Source organism: Manis pentadactyla, chromosome 2, assembly GCF_030020395.1.
Source record: "Manis pentadactyla isolate mManPen7 chromosome 2, mManPen7.hap1, whole genome shotgun sequence".
In the NCBI taxonomy this organism is placed as follows: Eukaryota; Metazoa; Chordata; class Mammalia; order Pholidota; family Manidae; genus Manis; species Manis pentadactyla.
Window position 1 is genome coordinate 177,325,805 of NC_080020.1, and position 23,952 is coordinate 177,349,756.

A 23,952-nucleotide genomic window follows, 5' to 3' on the forward strand; every position below is an offset into this window, starting at 1 on the left:
CAAATTCTCCTTATTTGCAATTGCTATCATTGACTACCTGTAAAGTTTAAGAATATCAAGTAAAAGACTTGTTAGAATGAGTAAGAATTTACATGAGGTGATTTATAATAAAATGAAAAGTGTTCTCTATAAACTGGTAGTGGATACTTAGGAAAGATTTGGAGGTGTGTGTTTGAAGGAGATGCTATTTTCAATAGCTATAAAAATATTTTAAAATGGCTTTTTCAAGAAATGTGTAAGATGCTCTGTAAGCATTGGATATATGAAAACTGTGTAACTTTTATAGACTCTTAAATTCCTACCACAAATTAATGGAAACGCTATATTTCTGGATGGGAAGATTATTTTATAAAGAAATGACAGATCTGTGGGACAGAATCTGGTACTGTAACTTAACTCCAGCACATCAAAGAATTTAAGACTATAGAAAATGTCATAAACCAGTACAGAAAGGGTGAGGTGAAATGGAGGGAAAATTGGGTATTCATAATAAAAAAAAGAAGTTAACATCTTGCACTGCAATTAATTTCTGATGAGCAAAACAGGAAATGTAAAGAAAAAAGGCAAAAGAGACAATGATACAAGAGAATTCAGAAAATTTAATAATTTAAATTGATGTGAGGATAGAACTAGGCTTAAAAGTACTACGTAAAAGTTTAAAAAGTCAAATTTCTATGTCAATAAACACCATGAGAAAAATATTTGAAATAAAACAATAAAGACCTTCTTAAAACCAACTAAAAACAGAACAAAACAAGTTGAAAAACAAGTGAAGTTCTCAAAAGATAAAGCACAAGTGGTAACCAACTCGACGAAAATCTTTATTTTTCAGATTCAGACTATGTATGATAATGTGGTAGTGAGAGTCAGTCCATTGTGTAGTAGTCAGATAGTAAAAATTTATTAAAAAGATGATTCTCAACATTGCAAAGAAGGTGGCAAAACGGGCATATCTCCCATTCACACACAGCTAACAGGGATGAAAATAGTGTTGACAGTGTGACTGCAAGTTTTAAAGTACTCACAATTCTATATTTAGTTCAAGCTTTCATCAGTAAGTTTGTTTTGAGCCTGTATGTCCGACATTTTGCTGAATGCTTTACATTTGTCTCATTTAATTCTTATGATTATCTTGTAAGTATTGTGTGCCTTTAACAGATGGTCCATCTGAGGCATGAAGAGATGAAAAAACTGTTCAACATTATCACCCACTAGTAAACAAGAAAGCATTCTGTTTTGGGAAAGTGCTGGTAGTGTTAATTAAAAATAAAACCAAGCTATGAAATTACACCTACTAATAATTTTCTTAACAATACAAAGAACATGCTGAAGATTTTAAAAAGTATTCACAAATGTTATTAATAGCATGTTATGTAATTATTCCTATTAATGATTATTATTCTTGTTTCTATTTATGTTTCTGTAGTTGAACTTTTCTTTGTAAGAATTATTTTTAACGCTTATTGTTATACTTATTTGAATAATCTTAATTATTCAGAAAACATTCTTTATATATATATATATGTTTTTTTTTTTGAGAGGGCATCTCTCATATTTATTGATCAAATGGTTGTTAACAACAATAAAATTCTGTATAGGGGACTCAATGCTCAATGCACAATCATTAAACCACCCCAAGCCTAATTCTCATCAGTCTCCAATCTTCTGAAGCATAACGAACAAGTTCTTACATGGAGAACAAATTCTTATATAGTGAATAGGTTCTTACATGGTGAACAGTACAAGGGCAGTCATCACAGAAACTTTGTTTTAATCACGCATTATGAACTATAAACAATCAGGTCAAATATGAATATTCGTTTGATTTTTATACTTGATTTGTATGTGAATCCCACATTTCTCCCTTATTATTATTATTATTATTATTTTTAATAAAATGCTGAAGTGGTAGGTAGATGCAAGATAAAGGTAGAAAACATAATTTAGTGCTGTAAGAGAGCAAATGTAGATGATCAGGTGTGTGCCTGTAGACTAAGTGTTAATCCAAGCTAGACAAGGGCAATAAAACATCCACGGTTGCAGAAGATTTCTCTCAAAACGGGGGGTGAGGTTCTAAGCCTCACCTCTGTTGATCCCCAATTTCTCACCTGATGGCCCCCCTGCGACTGTGCCTGTCTTAGGTTGTTCCTCCCTTGAGGAATCTTACCCGTCTCTGGCTAACCAATCATCTTCTGGGGCCATACAGGGAAATGTAAAGTTGGTAAGTGAGAGAGAGGCAATATTGTTTGAAAAGGTTAGCTTTTTACTTCTTTGCAGATTTATGCCCTGTGGCTTTTATGCTCAGTATTTGTCTTGATGTAGTTGAACTTTTTAAAAATACTGAGTCAAACTTAAAAAGAAAGGAGGAAGTGAGGAACAGGCAATAGGTAAAGGTATAAAGTCAAAGAGCAATTTTTCAAAAACCCAACATAACCAGTTCAGATACCACAGAAGAGTTCTTCAAACCCTTGCTCTTGACTGATATGAAAAACAATTTGGTTATGCACACACATATTCAGTGAAAAAGGACATTATTTGTGATTTATGATAAGGAAGATACTGAGACCATCCCCTGTCTCAAAGATATTAGGGATTTCATAAGTATCCAATACATTATAAAGAACTTTACTCTGTAAATAAGGTTACATCATTTGTTCAAATTCAGAAAAGGAGAATGGTGATAGATTTCCTAAGTACCTGTTCAGTTCACTGTTACTAATGTTTTTTTAAAAATTTTTTATTAAGGTATGATTGATATACACTCTTATGAAGGTTTCACATGAAAAAACAATATGGTTACTACATTTACCCATATTATCAAGTCCCCACCCATACCCCAATGCAGTCACTGTCCATCAGTGCAGCAAGGTGCCACAGATCCACTGTGTGCCTTCTCTGTGCTACACTGTTTTCCCCATGATCCCCCACACCATGTGTACTAAACATAATACCCCTCCATCCCCTTCTCCCTCCCTCTCCACTTGCCCTCCCACACTTCTCCCCTTTGTTAACCACTAATTCATTCTTGGAGTCTCTTAGTCTGCTGCCATTTTGTTCCTTCAGTTTTGCTTCATTGTTAACACTCCAAAAATGAGGGAGATCATTTGGCATTTGTCTTTATCCGCCTGGCTTATTTCACTGAGCATAATGTCCTCCAGATCCATCCATGTTGTTGCAAATGGTAGGATTTGTTTCTTTCTTATGGCTGAATAATATTCCCTTGTGTATATGTACCACATCTTTATCCATTCATCTACTGGTGGACACAGGTTGCTTCCCTATCTTGGCTACTGTAAAAAGTGCTGCGAAAAACATAGGAGTGCATATGTCTTTTTGAATCTGAGAAGTCGTATTCTTTGGGTAAATTCCAAGGAGTGGGATTCCTGGGTCAAATGCTGTTTCTATTTTTAGTTTTTTGAGGAACCTCCGTATTGCTTTCCACAATGGTTAAACTAGCTTACATTCCCATCATTGTAGAAGGGTTCCCCTTTCTCCGCATCCTCGCCAGCATTTGTTGTTCTTAGATTTTTCAATGCTGGCCATCCTTACTGGTGTGAGGTGATACCTCATTGTGGTTTTAATTTGCATTTCCCTGATGATTAGTGATGTGGAGCATCTTTTCATGTGTCTGTTGGTCATCTGAATTTCTTCTTTGGTGAACTGTCTCTTCATATCCTCTGCCCATTTGTTAATCAGGTTATTTGCTTTTTGGGTGTTGAGGCATGTGAGTTCTTTATATATTTTAGATGTTGTTGGATATATCATTTACAAATATATTCTCCCATACTGTAGGATGCTTTTTTGTTCTACTGATGGTGTTCTTTGCCATACAGAAACTTTTTAGTTTGATGTAGTCCCACGAGTTCAATTTTGCTTTTGTTTCCCTTTCGAGGAGATGCATTGATGCATTCAGGAAGTTGCTCATGCTTATATTCAGGAGATGTTTGCCTATGTTGTCTTCTAAGAGTTTTATGGTTTCATGACTTACATTCAAGTCTTTTTTTTTTTTTTTTTAGATAATTATTTTTTTATTGAAGGGGAGTTGACACACAGTATTACATTACATTAGTTTCAGTACATTCAAGTCTTTAATCCATTTTGAGTTTACTTTTGTGTATGGGGTTAAACTGTAATCCAGTTTCATTCTCTTGCATGTAGCTGTCTAGTTTTGCCAACACCAGCTGTTGAAGAGGCTGTCATTTCCTCATTGTATGTCCATGGCTCCTTTATCATATATTAATTGACCATACATGGTTGGATTCATATCAGGGCTCTCTAGTCTGTTCCATTGGTCTATGGGTCTGTTCTTGTGCCAGTACCAAATTGTCTTGATTACTGTGGCTTTGTAGTAGAGCTTGAAGTTGGGGAGCGTAATTCCCTCTGCTTTATTCTTCCTTCTCAGGATTGCTTTGGCTATTCGGAGTCTTTTATGGTTCCATATGAATTTTAGGACGATTTTCTCTAGTTTGTTGAATGCTTTTGGTATTTTGATAGGAATTGCATTGAATCTATAGATTGCTTTAGGAAGGATGGCCATTTTGACAATATTAATTCTTCCCAGCCATGAACATGGGATGTGTTTCCATTTACTGGTATCTTCCTTAATTTCTCTCATGAGTGTGTTGTAATTTTCAGAGTATAGGTCTTTCACTTCCTTGGTTAGGTTTATTCCTAGGTATTTTATTCTTTTTGATGCAATTATGAATGGAATTGTTTTCCTGATTTCTCTCTCTGCTAGTTCATTGTTAGTGTATAGGAATGCCACAGATTTCTGTGTATTAATTTTGTATCCTGCAACTTTGCTGAATTCAGATATTAGAGCTAGTAGTTTTGGAGTGGATTCTTTAGGGTTTTTATGTACAATATCATGTCATCTGCAAACAGGGACAGTTTAACTTCCTCCTTGCCAATCTGGATGCCTTTTATTTCTTTGTGTTGTCTGATTGCTGTGGTTAGGACATCCAGTACTAAGTTGAATAGAAGTGGGGAAAGTGGGCATCCTTGTCTTGTTCACAATCTTAAAGGAAAAGCTTCCAGCTTCTCGCTGTTAAGTATAATGTTGGCCATGGGTTTGTCATATATGGCCTTTATAATACTGAGGTACTTGCCCTCTATACCCATTTTGTTGAGAGTTTTTATCATGAATGGATGTTGAATTTTGTCAAACGCTTTTTCAGCATCTATGGAGATGATCATGTCGTTTTTGTCCTTTTTGTTAATGTGGTAGATGATGTTTAGGGATTTTCGAACGTTGTACCGTCCTTGCATCCCTGGAATAAATCCTACCTAATCATGATGGATGATTTTTTTAATGTATTTTTGAATTTGGTTTGCTAATATTTTGTTGGATATTTTTGCATCTGTGTTCATTAGGGATATTGGTCTGTAATTTTCTTTTTTTGTGGTGTCTTTGCCTGATTTTGATATTAGAGTGATGCTGGCCTCATAGAATGAGTTTGGAAGTATTCCCTCCTCTTCTATTTTTTTGGAAAACTTTAAGAGAATGGGTATTAGGTCTTCACTAAATGTTTGATAAAATTCAGTGGTGAAGCCATCTGGTCCAGCAGTTTTGTTCTTAGGTAGTTTTTTGATTACCAGTTCAATTTTGTTGCTGGTAATTGGTCTGTTCAGATTTTCTGTTTCTTCCTTGGTCAGCCTGGAAGGTTGTATTTTTCTAGAAAGTTGTCCATTTCTTCTAGGTTATCCAGTTTGTTAGCATATAATTTTTCATAGTATTCTCTAATAATTATTTGTATTTCTGTGGTGTCCATAGTGATTTTTCCTTTCTCATTTCTGATTCTGTTTATGTGTGTAGACTCTCTTTTTTTCTGGTAAGTCTGGCTAGGGCTTTATCTATTTTGTTTATTTTCTCGAAGAACCAGCTCTTGCTTTCATTGATTCTTTCTATTGTTTTATTCTTCTTGATTTTATTTATTTCTGTTCTAATCTTTATTATGTCCCTCGTTCTACTGACTTGGGCCTCATTTCTTCTTCTTTTTCTAGTTTCATTAATTGTGAGTTTAGACTGCTTATATGGGATTGTTCTTCTTTCCTGAGGTAGGCCTGTATTGCAGTATACTTTCCTCTTAGCACAACCTTGGCTGTGTCCCACAGATTTTGCGGTGTTGAATTATTGTTGTCATTTGTCTCCATATATTGCTTGATCTCTGTTTTTATTTGGTCACTGATCCATTGGTTATTTAGGAGCACGTTGTGAAGCCTCTGTGTGCTTGTGGGATTTTTCATTTTCTTTGCGTAATTTATTTCTAGTTTCATACCTTTGTGTCTGAGAAACTGGTTGGTACAGTTTCAACCTTTTTGAATTTACTGAAGCTCTTTCTGTGGCCTAGTATATGATCTATTCTTGAAAATGTTCCATGTGCACTTGAGAAGAATGTGTATTCTGCTGCTTTTGGGTGCAGAGTTCTGTAGATGTCAGTTAGGTCCATCTGTTCTAATGTGTTGTTCAGTGCCTCTGTCTCCTTATTTATTTTCTCTCTGGTTGATCTGTCCTTTGGAGTGAGTGATGTGTTGAAGTCTCCTAGAATGAATGCATTGCATTCTATTTCCCCTTTTAATTCATTTAGTATTTGTTTCATGTGTGTAGGTGTTCCTGTGTTGGGAGCATAGATATTTATAATGGTTATATCCTCTTTTTGGACTGACTCCTTTATCATTAGGTAATGTCCTTTGCCTCTTGTTACTTTCTTTGTTTTGAAGTCTGTTTTGTCTGATATGAATACTGCAACTCCTGCTTTTTCTCCCTATTAGTTGCATGAAATTCTTTTTCCATCCCTTCACTTTTATTCTGTGTATGTCTTTGGATTTAAAGTGAGTCTCTTGTAGGCAGCATATGGATAGGTCTTGTTTTTTTTTATCCATTCAGTGACTCTGTCTTTTTTTTTTTTTTTAATTATTTTTTTATTGAAGGGTAGTTGACATACAGTATTACATTACATTAGTTTCAGGTGTACAACATAGTAATTCAACATTTATATACATGAAAATTCTAGGTACCAGCTATCACCATACCAAGCTGTTACAATATCTTGACTATATTCATTACATCCCGGTTACTTATTATTTTACCATTGGAAGTGAATACTTTTTTTTTTTTTTTTGTGAGGGCATCTCTCATATTTATTGATCAAATGGTTGTTAACAACAATAAAATTCTGTATAGGGGAGTCAATGCTCAATGCACAATCATTAATCCACCCCAAGCCTAATTTTCGTCAGTCTCCAATCTTCTGAGGTATAACAAACAAGTTCTTACATGGAGAACAAATTCTTACATAGTGAATAAGTTCTTACATGGTGAACAGTACATCGGCAACCATCACAGAAACTTTCGGTTTTGCTCATGCATTATGAACTATAAATAGTCAGTTCAAATATGAATACTCATTTGATTTTTATACTTGATTTATATGTGGATACCACATTTCTCTCTTTATTATTATTTTTAATAAAATGCTGAAGTGGTAGGTAGATAAAAGATAAAGGTAGAAAACATAGTTTAGTGTTGTAAGAGAGCAAATGTAGATGATCAAGTGTGTGCCTGTAGACTATGTGTTAATCCAAGCTAGACAAGGGCAATAAAACATCCACATATGCAGAAGATTTCTCTCAGAACGGGGGGGTGAAGTTCTAAGCCTCACCTCTGTTGATCCCCAATTTCTCACCTGATGACCCCCCTGCGACTGTGCCTGTCTTAGGTTGTTCCTCCCTTGAGGAATCTTACCCGTCTCTGGCTAACCAGTGATCTTCCGGGGCCATACAGAGAAATGTAAAGTTGGTAAGTGAGAGAGAAGCCTTATTGTTTGAAATGGTTAGCTTTTTATTTCTTTGCATATTTATGCCCTGTAGCTTCTATGCCCAGCATTTGTCTTGAGGTATCTTTACCACTTGGAAGAATTATGATACTCGGTAAATTTGATATGAGGCACAAATTCTATTTAAGGGTTGTAATTAGGAAGGAAGAAGAAAAGCTATAGAAGTAGCGGGCGGCAGAAAACATGGGAAGATTGATTATTTCTTTGACATATCTTCTTGTAGAGTAACTTCAGCATGTATAGGTTTTAAGCTACTACTTAAATTGCACACACACATTTACATAATAGGAGTATAGTTACATAACCAAAGCATACCTGTAATTACCAGCCATCTGCAGTGAAACCAAGAAAACCAGTTAGGCACCTTAGGCATTTGTGAAAACTTATCTATGATATGGTGGATATTGCCCAACTGAACTTGAACAGTCTGAGAGAAGTCAGACAAATTAAAACAACCCATTCCTGGTGAATGTTCACATCCCTTATGTTCTTTTAACAGTAAATAGTCTGTAGTTGTAAGATTTTGGAGCGCTACAATTTGCACTTCTCCTAATTCTTGATTGAGTTCCAACAGTACAGATCCAGTCAAATTTGTTGTTTTACTGTATGCACAGGCCAGCTTGGATATCTCCTTCCTCATTCCCATGGCAAGTCCAGGAACTGGTGGGATGAGTGCATCTACAGCTGTAGCAGTGCGTGGATCTTTGTTGGGGTTTTCTGATGATCATCTTCTGGCATGAGTCTTCCCGAGAGTGCTGATGTTGGAAGTTCTTTTTCATATCGTATCTTAGTTCATTTTCGGGGTAGCCCAATTAGGCTTTGATCCTCTGTATAAACACAAACAGACCCTTTGCCTACACTTTTATATGCCCTTTATACTCTTGTGTAGAACTCATTGGAGGTTACCACACAGGAACTGCCCGTTTTTTTTTTTTTTTTGGTATCACTAATCTACACTTACATGGCGAATATTATGTTTACTAGGCTCTCCCCTATACCAGGTCTCCCCTATAAACCCCTTTACAGTCACTGTCCATCAGCATAGCAAAATGTTGTAGAATCCCTACTTGCCTTCTCTGTGTTGTATAGCCCTCCCTTTTCTCCTACCCCCCCATGCATGCTAATCTTAATACCCCCTACTTCTCCCCCCCCCTTATCCCTCCCTACCCACCCATCCTCCCCAGTCCCTTTCCCTTTGGTACCTGTTAGTCCATTCTTGAGTTCTGTGATTCTGCTGCTGTTTTGTTCCTTCAGTTTTTCCTTTGTTCTTATATTCCACAGATAAGTGAAATCATTTGGTATTTCTCTTTCTCCGCTTGGCTTGTTTCACTGAGCATAATACCCTCCAGCTCCATCCATGTTGCTGCAAATGGTAGGATTTGCCCTTTTCTTATGGCTGAGTAGTATTCCATTGTGTATATGTACCACATCTTCTTTATCCATTCATCTATCGATGGACATTTAGGTTGCTTCCAATTCTTGGCTATTGTAAATAGTGCTGCGATAAACATAGAGGTGCACTGATCTTTCTCATACTTGATTGCTGCATTCTTAGGGTAAATTCCTAGGAGTGCAATTCCTGGGTCAAATGGTAGGTCTGTTTTGAGCATTTTGATGTACCTCCATACTGCTTTCCACAATGGTTGAACTAACTTACATTCCCACCAGCAGTGTAGGAGGGTTCCCCTTTCTCCACAGCCTCGCCAACATTTGTTGTTGTTTGTCTTTTGGATGGCAGCCATCCTTACTGGTGTGAGGTGATACCTCATTGTAGTTTTAATTTGCATTTCTCTGATAATTAGCGATGTGGAGCATCTTTTCATGTGTCTGTTGGCCATCTGTATTTCTTTTTTGGAGAACTGTCTGTTCAGTTCCTCTGCCCATTTTTTAATTGGGTTACTTGTTTTTTGTTTGTTGAGGCGTGTGAGCTCTTTATATATTCTGGACATCAAGCCTTTATCGGATGTGTCATTTTAAAATATATTCTCCCATACTGTAGGGTTCCTTTTTGTTCTATTGATGGTGTCTTTTGCTGTACAGAAGCTTTTCAGCTTAATATAGTCCCACTTATTCATTTTTGCTGTTGTTTTCCTTGCCCGGGGAGATATGTTCAAGAGGAGGTCACTCATGTTTATGTCTAAGAGGTTTTTGCCTATGTTTTCTTCCAAGAGTTTAATGGTTTCATGACTTACATTGAGGTCTTTGATCCATTTTGAGTTTACTTTTGTATATGGGGTTAGACAATGGTCTAGTTTCATTCTCCTACATGTAGCTGTCCAGTTTTGCCAGCACCTGGTGACTCTGTCTTTTGATTGGTGCATTCAGTCTATTTACATTTAGGGTGATTATTGATAGGCATGTACTTATTGCCATCGCAGGCTTTAGATTCATGGTTACCAAAGGTTCAAGGTTAACTTCCTTACTATCTAAGAGTCTAACTTCTTAACTCCCTTAATATGCTATTACAAACACAATCTAAAGGTTCTTTTCTTTTTCTCCTCCTTTTCCTTCCTCCTCCATTCTTTATATATTAGGTATCATATTCTGTACTCTTTGTCTATCCCTTTATTGACTTTGGGGATAGTTGATTAAATTTTGCATTTGCTTAGTAATTAGCTGTTCTGCTTTCTTTACTGTGGTTTTATTACTTCTGGTGACAGCTATTAAATGTTAGAAACACTTCCATATATAACAGTCCCTCCAAAATGGACTGTAGAGATGGTTTGTGGAGGGTAAATTCTCTCAGCTTTCGCTTATGTGGAAATTGTTTAATCCCTCCTTCAAATTTAAATGATAATCTTGCCGGATAAAGTAATCTTGGTTCCAGGCCCTTCTGTTTCATTGCATTAAATACATCATGCCACTCCATTCTGGCCTGTAAGGTTTCTGCTGAGAAGTCTGATGTTAGCCTGATGGGCTTTCCTTTGTATGTGATCTTATTTCTCTCTCTCTCGCTGCTTTTAATAGTCTGTCCTTATCCTTGATCTTTGCCATTTTAATTACTATATGTCTTGGTGTTGTCTTCCTTGGGTCCCTTTTGTTGGGAGATCTGTGGATCTGCATGGCGTGAGAGACTATGTCCTTCCCCAGATTGGGGAAGTTTTCGGCAACTACCGCCTCAAAGACACTTTCTATCCCTTTCTCTCTCTCTTCTTCTTCTGGTACCCCTATAATGTGAATATTATTCCGTTTGGATTGGTCACACAGTTCTCTCAATATTCTTTCATTCTTAGAGATCCTTTTTTCTCTCTTTGCCTCAGCTTCTTTGTATTCCTCTTCTCTAGTTTCTATTTCATTTATTGTCTCCTCCACTGTATCCAATCTGCTTTTAATACCCTCCATTGCACTCTTCAAAGATTGGATCTCTGACCACAATTCATTTCTGAGTTCTTGAATATCTTTCCCTACCTCCATTAGCATATTAAATGATTTTTATTTTGAACTCCCTTTCAGGAAGAGTCATGAGGTCCATGTCATCTTTCTCCGGAGTTATACTAATTTTACTCTGAAACAGGTTCCTTTGGTGTTTCATATTTGTGTATGGCGCCGTCTAGTGTCCAGAAGCCTCTCTGGAGCTGCTCATCCCCTGAAGCAATGTCGTGGGTCACAGGGGAGTGGTATTGGTGCCTGGGGGAAGGAAGGAGCTGTTTTATGCTTCCCTGCTGCTATGCCTGTCTCCACTGCCTGAATCAGTGGCCGAGCACACAGGTATAAGCCTCTATGCTTTGCATTTGTAGTTGCTGTAGACAGATCTTCCCTCTGGCTGGCCTAACACCAGGGTAGGGTTTGCCGGTTTGCGAGCCAGGTGGGGCTGGCCGGGAGAAAGGTGCAGTAGGCTGCCTATCATGGAGGGGGTCCTTGGAGCTGTGTAGCCAGCCAGGGAGCTGGAGCACCTGGAAATTGTGGAAGCTCCCAACCTGCTGGGTAGAGTGCACTCGGACAATTTTGTCTACCTGTCCTTACTCCTGAGCAGTAAGCTCTGTGCAATCCTTGCCCCATTAGCAGCCCTCTTGCTAAGGGCTTCCTTGTTAGGAAGTCTCTCAGACTGCCTACCTTTCTTTTGTCCCAGAGCAGCCGGATATGGATCCCTGCTTTCCACAAGCGGCTGGAATCTCAGTCTCTCTAGGAATTCTGCCTGTCTTAGCTTTCCAATCCCCTGATCATGAGAGTATCATGAAAGCACCATGAAATGTAGGTTTGTGCTCCCAGAGCAGATCTCCAGGGCTGGGTGTTCAGCAGTACCAGGCCTCCACTTCCTCCCCACTCTGTTTCTCTTCCTCAAGCCGGTGAGCTGGGGTGGGGCAAGGGCTTGGGTCCCGCCGGGCCACAGCTTTGGTACGTTACCCTGTTCCGTGAGGTCTACTCCTTTCTCCAGGTGTATGTAGTCTGGCACAGCCCTCTTTCCTGTTGCTCTTTCAGGATTAGTTGTATTAATTATATTTTCATATTATATGCGGTTTTAGGAGGAAGCCTCTGTCTCACCTCTGATGCTGCCATCTTTAATCCTCTCTTCCTAATGTTTTTTTTTAAAGATAGACAATTTATCTTACAAAACCAATGAGAATTTTTAATCTTATAAAATAAAAAATTTCAAGTCCTTAAAAAAGCAGCTGCAAGTAATTCTGCTTTTTTGTGGCATTTCAGGCTTACACCAGCCAGTTTGTATCCCTTGTGATGTTTGCTCTTATGATGTGTGATGATAGGATCTCCATGCAAGAGAGACGCAAGGAGATCATGCTGGGATTGAAGCGGCTGCCTGGTAGGAAGCTACTCACATTATACTTTTTGTCTAAGGAAGTGAAGTAATGGCTGAAATACTTTTCTTATCCTTGAAGCTGTGGCTTGTAGCTCTTCAGTCACCAAGATTTTTCTAAGCTTTTGCACCTGTGTACTTAAAAATCTTTCACTGATACCACTGAATAGAAACATGGGTCTTTTATTGGTTGCTACCAATATATTACTTCTTGTATCAGTTTAGTTTATTATATCAATTGAGCTTGTTGTCCTTATTTCATTAGATTTTGTTAATCTTACTCTTAACAGATTTGATTAAGGAAGTACTGAGCATGGATGATGAAATTCAGAAACTGGCAACAGAACTTTATCATCAGAAGTCAGTCTTGATAATGGGACGTGGCTATCATTATGCTACTTGTCTTGAGGGGGCGCTAGTAAGTCTTCTCACTTATTTCAGTCTATTGGCTTATGGACCTGGCATAGTTATACTTCGAAATTGAGTGAAGTAGGTAGAACTTTTAAAAGTGCCTTCAGATTTATGCATTTCTGATTGATTTACCTTGAGAAAGTATAACAATACTTAATTCAAAAGTGAAGATCAAGAAGAGTACAATATAGCATGATAACTTGGGTTTAGCAAATAATTTGGATTAATCTGTTCAAATATGAATAAAATTAGCTGTCTATGTGTGAGATTTAATTGAGGCCAAACACGAAGCAAGTAGGAGAACAGTTACAAAGAAATACGAATATGTTTGTGATTGTCTAAAATCTTCAAAGTCCTGTAGAGTTTAAATTGCCTGTTGATATTCTAGAAACAATGATCTATTAAATTGTTAGCTATATTTATAGTTCAGAAGTCCTTTAATACTTTTGGATAAATAGGCAGTGAATTGAGACATCAGATGCTTTTGTGTAATATTTATTTAAGAATGGGTTTTTGAAAAACAGACTAAAGACTAATCTAGTTCTTTCCTATTAGAAAATCAAAGAAATCACTTACATGCACTCTGAAGGCATCCTGGCTGGTGAATTAAAACATGGCCCTCTGGCATTGGTGGATAAGTTGATGCCTGTCATCATGATCATTATGAGAGACCACACTTACGCCAAGTGTCAGAATGCTCTTCAGCAGGTGGTTGCTAGGCAGGTAAGTCAGGGGTTGCTGTGAGAACACTGGTGGAGGTATAAATACTGAGACAGGTATTTCTTAGTTGCATGAGTTGAACCAAGTTCCTGCATCCCATAAAGCTTCCATTTCCTCCACTAAGTGAGGTCATTTCTGACTTACCGCTAAGTAAGTTATGCATTGAGGCCACATGTGAATTGTGCTGCAGAATGTGCACTGTCATGTGCTCAGCCTTGCCTTTGCTTACCAGTGATTGATTTTCTTGCCAGGGACGCCCAGTGGTGATTTGTGATAAGGAAGATACCGAGACCATTAAGAACACAAAAAGAACTATCAAGGTGCCCCACTCGGTGGACTGCTTGCAGGGCATTCTCAGCGTCATCCCCTTACAGTTGCTGGCTTTCCACCTTGCTGTGCTGAGAGGCTATGATGTGAGTGATAGACCACTTTGGAAAACCTGGGCTGGGTTTTTATCCGGGTTCATTACAATAGTTTTCCTTCAAAATTTTTGAAGCAATAGCATCTGAGAAATCCATTAGATATGTATCTGTCCTGTTATATCTACATTGCCTGATTTATAGATTATGTCATAACATTTTCTTATCTATAGAACTTGAAGGAACCTTAGAGGTCACCTCCACAATTGGAGATTACCTCCTTGGGGAATCTCTACCTGTTTTCTTTCCATGTTTCTTAATGGGATAGTTATTGGCAATTCTTTGTTTGGGGACTGTGGCACACGTTGCAGGACTTCTAGCATGCCAGGTCCTGTAGTCACTGTCACAGCCCAAACATCCTGCTCTTATGCATTTCTAGTGTTCCCCAAGAGGGCTGCCACTTCTGTATAGGACCATGGGAGTTTTCTGTGCTAACTCCTTTAGAAGTCTTTTTCCTGATTCCAATTTTTTTCAAGATACATTATTTGATTATGTTTTCTAATCTTAATTCTTTGTAATTCTATAATGATGGTTAATGAACATTTTTCTGTTTTTAGAAATAAAAATAGTTTGCCTGTAGCAGATTCTCCCCTCCCCCCAATCTTTATAATCTCTCCAATATTGCTCTTTTTTTGCAGGTTGATTTCCCCCGGAATCTTGCCAAATCTGTAACTGTAGAATAAGGAGCATTTGAAACTGGGCGATTGAGCAACACAAGACACCTTTTTATATTTAAAACCTTCATTTTAAAATATCACCTCTTTAAGCCTTTTTAGTAAATCCTTATTTATATATCAGTTATAATTATTCTACTCAATTTGTGATTTTTGTGGAATTACCTCATTTTTCCAGTAATTTGTGGGGGAGTTTGAATAATGGAATCTCTGTAGAAATTGGTATCAGAAAGAGATTTAGCTTTCCTTTTCTTTAAAGGATTCTGGGTAGTGGATTTCTGGGCCCTCTACTTGAATCTGAGGATTGTGTGTTTTTTAAAAATAACTGGCATTTGTTTTACCTTGCTTCTGTTCATTCAGCCCAATGAAAGAGTAGTGCATTTAATTGGAATATCTAAAGCCAGTGGCAGTGTATGCAGATACTTGGGTATTTAATTAGGTTTTTCTAAGTTGCATATAGAGAGAAGATGCTATGATTTAGTTTGAAATTTGTGTTTTGTTTTTAAATCAAATGGTACAACTTAAAAACTGAAAACTTCTCGTGGGATTTCTAAGTTAAGTTAACCTTAGTCTCTCCAACTTGTTTCCTGTAATCTGTAGGTCAAGGAAATTTAGGAAGCTAAGTAGTATAGTAGTACATTGGTTTTCTTCAGCCCGTCACAGAAAATATTTGCACAATTTCATAGCACAGACTTTAAATCTGAGCAGCTTTGGACAACTGACAATAGGATTTTAAATTTGAAGATGGGATACATACATGTTGGGTATCCTGCTCCTTGTGTTTTTTTTTATCTCCTTAAGAGTAAATTTTGTATCATTTTATCTTTTTTTTTAATGACTGCTGAATAACATATTTTATCTTGTTCTTTGAAATCAACACATAGAGTTATCAAATGTCTCAAACTAAAGCAATGCTAATATATTCAGAATTCTTTTCAACTTTGTCCCAAGGAAGAATTTCCTGCAATTAGTTTTAACTTCCCATCACTGCTTTGTTGCATAAAACTAGCACCTACATGCCAGCTTGGAAGCTCTTTGAAATTGTTTGGAAGATTTACAAGTCTTTTGACTAATCATTTGTCTAAATATATATGGTGGGCTAGGCTTAGAAAAAAGTTCTATGCTTTATACTGGTACTAGTGAAGGATTTGCATCAAATTTAGTATTACTTCCTAGGTATTTTTCTCTGTATTTCCTGTGTTCTACCCTGAAATATATATAAGAATGAAGGAGATATAAATAAATAAAGTGATACTGCGATACCTTTAACCAGTTAGTGTCAGAAATGGAAATTAATAGTTTAGATTAAAATATTTAGAGTAGAATATTAGTTTGACACCCATAAAGTTGTGAGTGGTAATTTCTTTGTGGGTTTTTTTGGCCTAACCTAGAGGGTTATAGGACAGTATGTTTATGTTGTGGTTGAGAACTTCTTTTCAAAAGTTTTTACTTTTAAATTGTGAAGGTAAGATATTTAGCGTAATTTAAGTAAGCTCAGTCTTTTCCTTTTTCTGTGTTTGAACTTCGTGATGAGGTTAAGGTTTTCTGATAGCTGTTGATGCAATAGAAACATAGATTCTGTTTGTGTGTTAGGATTACAGAAAAATTGGCATATTTAGAGGTAATTGGGAAGGGCTCCCATTGATGGAGAGAAGAAACCTGATTGTTTTTAAAAATAAAATTGGGTTACTATTTACATTATATGTGTAGCTGCTACAGCTGTATTTATCTATTTTAATTGATTCTAGAATTATTTTGTGTAGGCCTGCTAGTTTCAGTATGTTGAAATGTTCAGTGTCATTTCTTTTGTTTGTTATATTAGCATTTTATGCATATTTTTTGTTGCATTTCTTAAATGGTCTGAAGTTTAAGTCTACTTTGTAAGTGAAACTAATTTGTGAAATCAGTCATTAGCTTTCTCAATTTCTCTGTTTTTCTCTCAGACACACCACATACAGACAAATACACACTTCAAGGTAGGATAAGCTCCACAATGGATATCAAAAGCTCATATTAAGAATAAAGAAGTGATCTTTTCCAAGCAAACATAATTTCTCCTCCTTGTCTCTTCTTCTTGGACTCTACCCAACTTAATGTAATGATTTTTAAATGCTTTTACAAATTAATTATGAACACAAAAATGAGGCAAATCACTAAGTTTTCACGCCCAGTTAAAGACAATATGATATGGGTAAGAAAATCCGATTTTTGAATATATTTTACAAAAGGAGTCCTTCATACAAAAAGTTATTTCTTATAGTACATTTAAAGTTTAAATTCACTTATATATAACTTAAGAGTTCCCTACTTCAGTCCATGAGCCCTTTTTTAGTTCATGAGTCATATACATACAGCACATGGCCCATTAAGTGATTATTACTGTGGAGTCAGCTTTTCTACCTTTTTGAAAACTACCTATGCTATAGTAATAAGTGATAAGAGGGAAATTAATGTTAACTGTTTTTACTTTGTTTTAACAACATCAACAGCCTATTATGAGCAAGTCACTGTGCTAGGAACTGAAAAATACATCTTGTTTAAAGCAGAGTCTAGTTATCCCCAGGTGGACTCATCACTGTGACGGACTAGGATTGGAAGGCACAAGGTCAGAGTGGAAATATATTGCTGAGCTGTGCTGTTTAATGTTGTAAATGGATTTGTTCAGTTAAATAATGGTCCAAATTCTGGGGCGTGTCATGTTCATTAACAGGTGAAGTGCATGTTGTAGAGAAAGCTGTTACACAGGCTAAGGGTGTGTCTGTGGTACTCTGAGGAACAGCAGTCACTGAATGCAAAGGTGAAAATCCAGTGTCATTACTGCTCAAGGGGAACTGACACAGGGTGGTGTGTAGATGAGGAGCTAATACAGATGGTCTCTTTTGAGTTTCTTAAAAAGTTGTTTCTGAAATGATACTGTCTTATCCTCCTGAATACAAGTCTCTTGGCCTGAATTAAGGATGGAAGGAAAGGAGCCTTTTTTTTTTTAAGCTTTTGGTAATACTCATTTGACACTCTGTTGACTCTTCAAAGAAGGAAACCCAGCTGAAACGTATGCTTTAACAAAGTCCTTTGTGGTCAGTTTTTTCTCTCCCTTTTTTAAAAATTAGGATATGCTATAGCAATAAAAGGAAAAGACTAATATTAACTATTATATGGTAAAACTTGTGATTTTTCTAAAAAAGCACAATGGCATTGAAAAGTGTTTCTTGAAAAAGAATTAGCTCACACTGAATTTGTGAAGGCCAAAGAAATTGAAGAGAAAGGTATTTTAGTCTTATGTCCACATACTTAGTACATTTTGTATTCCAAAATACCAAATAAAAATGGAAAACATGTTTCAGTTTACTTTCTTTGTTTTTAGTCCCAAATTGAGAAGTATTAACACTTGTCAGCTTTTTCCCATGATATTTAAAGATTGTTAATATATCATAATTTCCCTAGCTTGATTAATTTAACCCTATCTTCAGATTGTGGCATGGCAACAAGCTAGTGAGACTGATAACATTAGCTTAGAACCAGTAGTATGGATATGGGTTAAAATAAAAAAAATAGTTAACTAGCAAGGCTGTAAAGTTATGCCATATTAACTTATAAGTCTAATAGTTTGATATCAGTGTTATGGAATATACCATCAATAATGGCTAATGATAACATATTAGAAAATTATCAAATTACCTTTTTTAATACACTAGTTTTCAGAATGTATATAGAAATGATCCTGTTAACTTTTTAAATGTTCTGTGGTTGTTTTTTTTTTCTTAAATAAAACTTTTGGTATTTGTTTAAATTTTACTTCTAATGAGCTGGGAATTTTTAGAATCATCCTTGTTTTGTTACAGTTTTCTTTCTTTAAAATGAATGTTTAGTTTCCTGAGCCAGTTGGTCATTTCTTCCTCATATCTTATAAGTCCAGTAACTCTAATCTTGAACTGTGAATAAATTACCAAAAACTTGCTGAGAATTGCATTTTGAAGCAATTTGCCAATATTTGAAGTATATAGTACATGTTTGTAGTTGTGTTAAAGATTGTATTGTACTAAGAATGTAGCCAGTGTTTACTTTAGCTGTTGGTAAGCATTTCCAATGCTTAAAGTTTATTCATTACTGTTGCTTTTAAAAAGAAGAAATGGTTGCTTAAATATAATCAAAAGTCACATGTCTTCACTACAATTTCCCAATGTTTTAGAAAGGATCAGTACATAAGACAAAAGCTCTACTTTTTTTTATGTCATTCTCCATAGATACTAAACTTTCTTAAGTTTTTAAAACTTTTTTGTGAGAATGTATTGTTTCTAGCAAATTTCCAGCAGCAAGTACAGTGGATAACAGCTTTCCTTAAATGAATTGATAGTTGCAAGAGAAGAATATTTAAGATGGGTGAGTAGCAAGATAGCACATAACCAAATCTAAAGTTTCTGTAATATCTGGCAGTCTGTTAATTATAGAACAGAGATTCCTTTTAGAAAAAGCAAGCTAGAATCTCTATTCCAAATGCTTACAGCACTTGCTGTGCTTAGCAGGACACAGTTATGCCAGTGGTTTGAATGAATAGATGTGCTGTTTTGCCTACCCGTAGAATTGAGCCCAGTCTACCATTGTGCGTTTTCTCTCTCTCTCTCTCTGTTGCTCTGCAGCAGAGCCAAGCACTGCCACACCAGTATGGATCAGGCCACATTTTTGACATAAAATCCAGCTTTATTCCTAGTAAAGTTTTCTTTATATCTTCCTAATTGGTTATCTGTAAGTATTTACTGAGTGCTTATTAAAGGCCAATAAATAATTTCCCTAAAAAACTAGGAGGCCACTTTTCATTGGAATGGCACTTAAGAAAAATACTTAACTTTTTTGGATAAGGGAAGAAGTAAAGGTTAAGTTTGTCTCATTAATCTGAAGGCAAATAGTTCTCCCTCATTAAAAAAGTGATATAGGAGCTATGTTAGCTTAATAAGCATCCTGGAACTATAAATTAACCTTGCAATAAGGCACAAAGAAGTTGACAGGTTATAGGTCATTTGACCAGCTGACCCTTGATACATGTAATAAGATAAATTCATTATTCTCTTTTTGGTTAACATGTATACAAGAGATTATTTTATGACGAAAAGGCACATGTTTGAACTTAATATTAACAGGATTCATTGACTTTAATCCAAGATTCACACAGGTATTTTCTCACAGAAAATGCTATTATGTGGCCGTATTTTCCTTTTTGTATTTCAAGAGATTTTAAAATATCAAGTATGAATGTATAATTGAAAATATAGAATAAAACATGGAGCTTATTAGAGAAATGTTCTCTAAATAGAATTATAGTTATTTCCATTCATTTATGAATCTGATTCCCTATGTTTGTATAAGATTAAAAGGACTGTTTATACCTATTAGTATGAAACCTGTTCGCATGTTTTCATATGCTTTTAATTTCTGCAGTATAACTAGAGATTTAGAAGCATCCCACAATCTAAAACTCAGAGCCACAATAAGGTGTACCATGTAATTCACAGCTGTTGCATACCCTGGAGGGTCTTCAGAGGTTAATCTTTGCCTCTCACTCAGCTTTGTATATTTTGAAATGAAGATAAACATGGTGGGGTCTTAGAAGGAAAGTTGCCAGAATTCTCAAAGCATGTAATATAAAGTACTCATTGGGAATTCTAGATTCATTATACCTAAAGAACAAATAATGATCCTTTGGTTCTTAGCTAATAAGTTCTCAATTTGTGAGACCGAAAGGTTGATATCCATTAAATTTAGATTGTCATACACTAGGCTGCAAAGGTCTAGTTGTATCATGCTCACTATAGTTTGTTTCTGCCAACAGCTCCTTTTGGGTGACACTGTTGTTAGGAAAAACCAGTGTGGCACCATCAGTCATAGATATTTTACCATGGCCAGCTCAGTGTGAAATGGACTCATTAGAAAGCTTTGTCTTCAAAGAGTGTCCCTAATGTGATGAAAAATATCTGAGACAATAAAGGTTTTTAGTTCTAGGCAAGCAAAATTGCACTAAATTTCAGTTTATTTCTGTTAGACTTGAATGTGTCAAGGCAATTTGATTTTTGGAATTTTGGGGTTTTTTTCCTGTTTGCTCTGTATGTAGAGTTGTTTTGAAATATTGAACATATTTGCTTTGAATTTTATTTCTTGCCTTAATTTTGTATTTATTCTCTGAATAAAATGTAAACCCAATATTGAATTTACTTTTACTGCTGCCATGTAGAAACCTAAGAACTGTGGGAATCTTTGTACAATTTCTATCTAATGTTCTTGGTTATTAACTTAGACCCTTGATACTAAAGTTCAAAGTATTTTTTTGTTTGAAAGAAACTAAATCAGAAACTTCTTCATATATGTAGTCTTTTTATTTTATGCTTAAACGAAGCAGGAAAATATTCTGGCCTCTGAATGCAGAATTGATTTTAGTGACACAACATTAGTAACTTAAGTAAGTGCTTCTAGTTATTTTCTCAGCAGAGATTCGTTTGTATAAATTTGTTTGCAAATTTCTGTTGTCTTCCTGTGACAGTATACTTGAATGAAGGACAGTGACTAGAGTTCCCCCCAAACAGAAAAAATAGCTGACTTACCAGACACATTGGTCTTCTCGACTTGACCTTCCCAAAGTGTGATGTTCCTAAGTTAATGGTTCTCAATTCCTTTGGACTCAGTATGCTGAAACTAAGTAAGAGCAGCTCTGAGAAAGTTGACAGTTATTCTATCAGAAGATAGGGCTGGTTTTTAATGTTATATTTTTTAAATTAAAGAATCTATCATGGTTTGGTTTGTGCCCAAATAGGATGCCTCAAAACTGATCATTATTTAAATGGATAATCCCTTCACAAAATTTAACAGCCAACTTTCGCTTTTCTACTCCTACCTTGTGCTGTCCAGTGTACGGATATGGTAGGCACACAGATCATGTGAGAAGGACCTGTGGACAAATGGAGTCTACTTGAACAGCATAAATATTTTTCATTACCTGAGCACAATGACTGCCATAGCAGTTGCTTAGAAAAATACTTGCTGAACTAAGTTACTCTAAATAGCCTTTTTTTTTCTTTCTCTTTCAGTGCCATTACTCTCCGAGTTAGAGTTTGGTCAAGAAATCATAAATCACTACTGGTATTTCTGTAGGGAAGGGTTTACTGTGGGGAATTGGTCTTACATAGCCACTAGAAGGCCTGGGAAAATGTAGGTCAGGGAGGCCACTATGCAATCTGTCAAGTGTAGGAATTGCAGGGAGCTACTGTCAGTGATCTCAGCTACCGATAGTACCAAGGTGGGTGATTATCAAAAAGATGCTTGGAAGCTATTGGCAAATCTCACATTAACTGTCTGATGTCCATTAGCTTTTTTGCAGTTATCCCTGGAGAATACTTGTACTTCTCTTTTCCAAATTGGGTACAAATGCCTCTGATTGTTGAAATCTAATTGGATCCATGTGGATAGGTATCCAGTAGAAGGGATAACTTAGAAGGGTGATGATAGAATGGAATATTCAACATTGTCCAGTGCATTTGACCCTTAGGAACACATAGCGTCTATACTGACCTGTATCCACATTTGAACCTCCAAAGAACAAAAATAATATGATTCTGCCTGACATTCAGGAACCACCCTTGTTAAAATAGTACAGTCACCTTCTTCCCAAGGACATAAGCTTCAAAAATTTCTGTCCATCTCTGTGTGATGTTCCTCTTCCTTAATTAAAATCCCCCTTGATTAAAAGTCTTCTATAGTGTAAAGTGGAATAATTGGAAGGGAAGAGGGAAAAAATTGATACATAAATGTATGCATATCAAGGAGAGATAATATGCATTGTTACTAACCTCATTTTGTATAACTAATCGAGTCCATAGTTTATATCAATGTATATATACACCTACAAATATATTCATTTTCTCTTCCATTACCCATTTTGTGTTCCTTTGCTAGAATGTTTTGCTCCTCTCCCTTTTAGCAAGGATGTGACCCTTTCATACCTTCTCCATTCTTCTGCATAAACTGGGGGGTCCATATATGTAGAAAAGGTGGCAGCAGGTATTTCTGGCAATATGGCAGGCAAAATAACCTGAGGAACATCCTGGGACAAAATTTAATGCTAGTTAAAAATGCAAAGGAAAAACTCTCTCTAATTACATAGGTAAATTATCAAGAAAAGGAATGCTCAGAAGCAAAAAGAAAACACTAGTGAGAGAACAAGTACTGAGGCTGATGGCTACACTGGTGGGGGTGGGAATGGGGAGCATCTGTTAATTTCTTACAGGCTAGATACTTCAGTTTTACTGGGCTGCATTTTGGGGACAGGAGACAAAACCATGGACTGGAGAAATGTGGGTAGTCAGCAAAATGTAAAATAACCTTGGCAAAAGAGTAAACAAGGAGGTAGAACATGTCAGGGTTATGGTGGAAAATATAAGCTTCAACCTTCGTTGTGGTGCATGGGGGATAAGTCTCCCATGGGAATTCCTTAACACAGCCAGTCCCCGTGTAGTTTTTGTGTATATGTTTGCCGTAGCTATATGTCCTAAAAAGCCTCAATCTGAGAGTTTTATCTTTTCTGGAGGAATGTACATACAGCCCTCAAAACATTCTCAGAAATATTCAAAGAAACAAAATCCAAAATCAACCATAACTATCATAAGAGAGAAAGAAATAACAAATGACAGGATTAAATTTGTAAGGACTGCAAAAATTGGAAGAATCAGAAGCAATGGGGGAATCAAAGGTATGATAAAGGAATAAGAGAAAATAGTGACAATGTAGATTTCAGAACTAATGTAATACTGAATTAGAATGGATAAACAGACCCAATTGAAGAGAGAATTGGTGACATGGAAAACCAATTTCTTCAAGTCTGAAGAATTTGTAACATCTCTATAGAATGATAGAAGATGAGAAGTCAAAAGCCAAGGTCTTGGCTTTTCAGAGAATTTTCCAGACCAGGTGAAAGGAAAATCCTGGAATTCAGGGTGACCAATAAAACCCAAACAGATAAAAAGAAATTCCTTTCTTAGGTACATTGTTTTCAAATGGCAGAACATAAAGGTCACACAGAGTTAAGTGCAGTCAGGGAGGTAAGACTATTCAGAGTAAACACTTAGAATTCTGACAATTCTGCAACAATAGAAATCAGAAGA

General features: G+C 36.2%; 1 protein-coding gene across 2 annotated transcripts in view; it reads left to right on the forward strand.

The window, feature by feature from the left end:
* GFPT1 (glutamine--fructose-6-phosphate transaminase 1) overlaps positions 1–21,001 on the forward strand; it is a 101,398-nt gene extending 80,397 nt beyond the window's left edge. For both annotated transcript variants that reach the window (XM_036908240.2, XM_036908241.2), the window contains 5 exons: positions 12,480–12,594; positions 12,879–13,006; positions 13,555–13,722; positions 13,971–14,132; positions 14,777–21,001. In XM_036908240.2, the coding sequence (XP_036764135.2) occupies positions 12,480–12,594; positions 12,879–13,006; positions 13,555–13,722; positions 13,971–14,132; positions 14,777–14,821 (618 nt within the window). In that variant the 3' untranslated portion in view covers positions 14,822–21,001. The remainder of the gene's footprint in view (positions 1–12,479; positions 12,595–12,878; positions 13,007–13,554; positions 13,723–13,970; positions 14,133–14,776) is intronic.
* Positions 21,002–23,952: the final 2,951 nt, after the last annotated feature.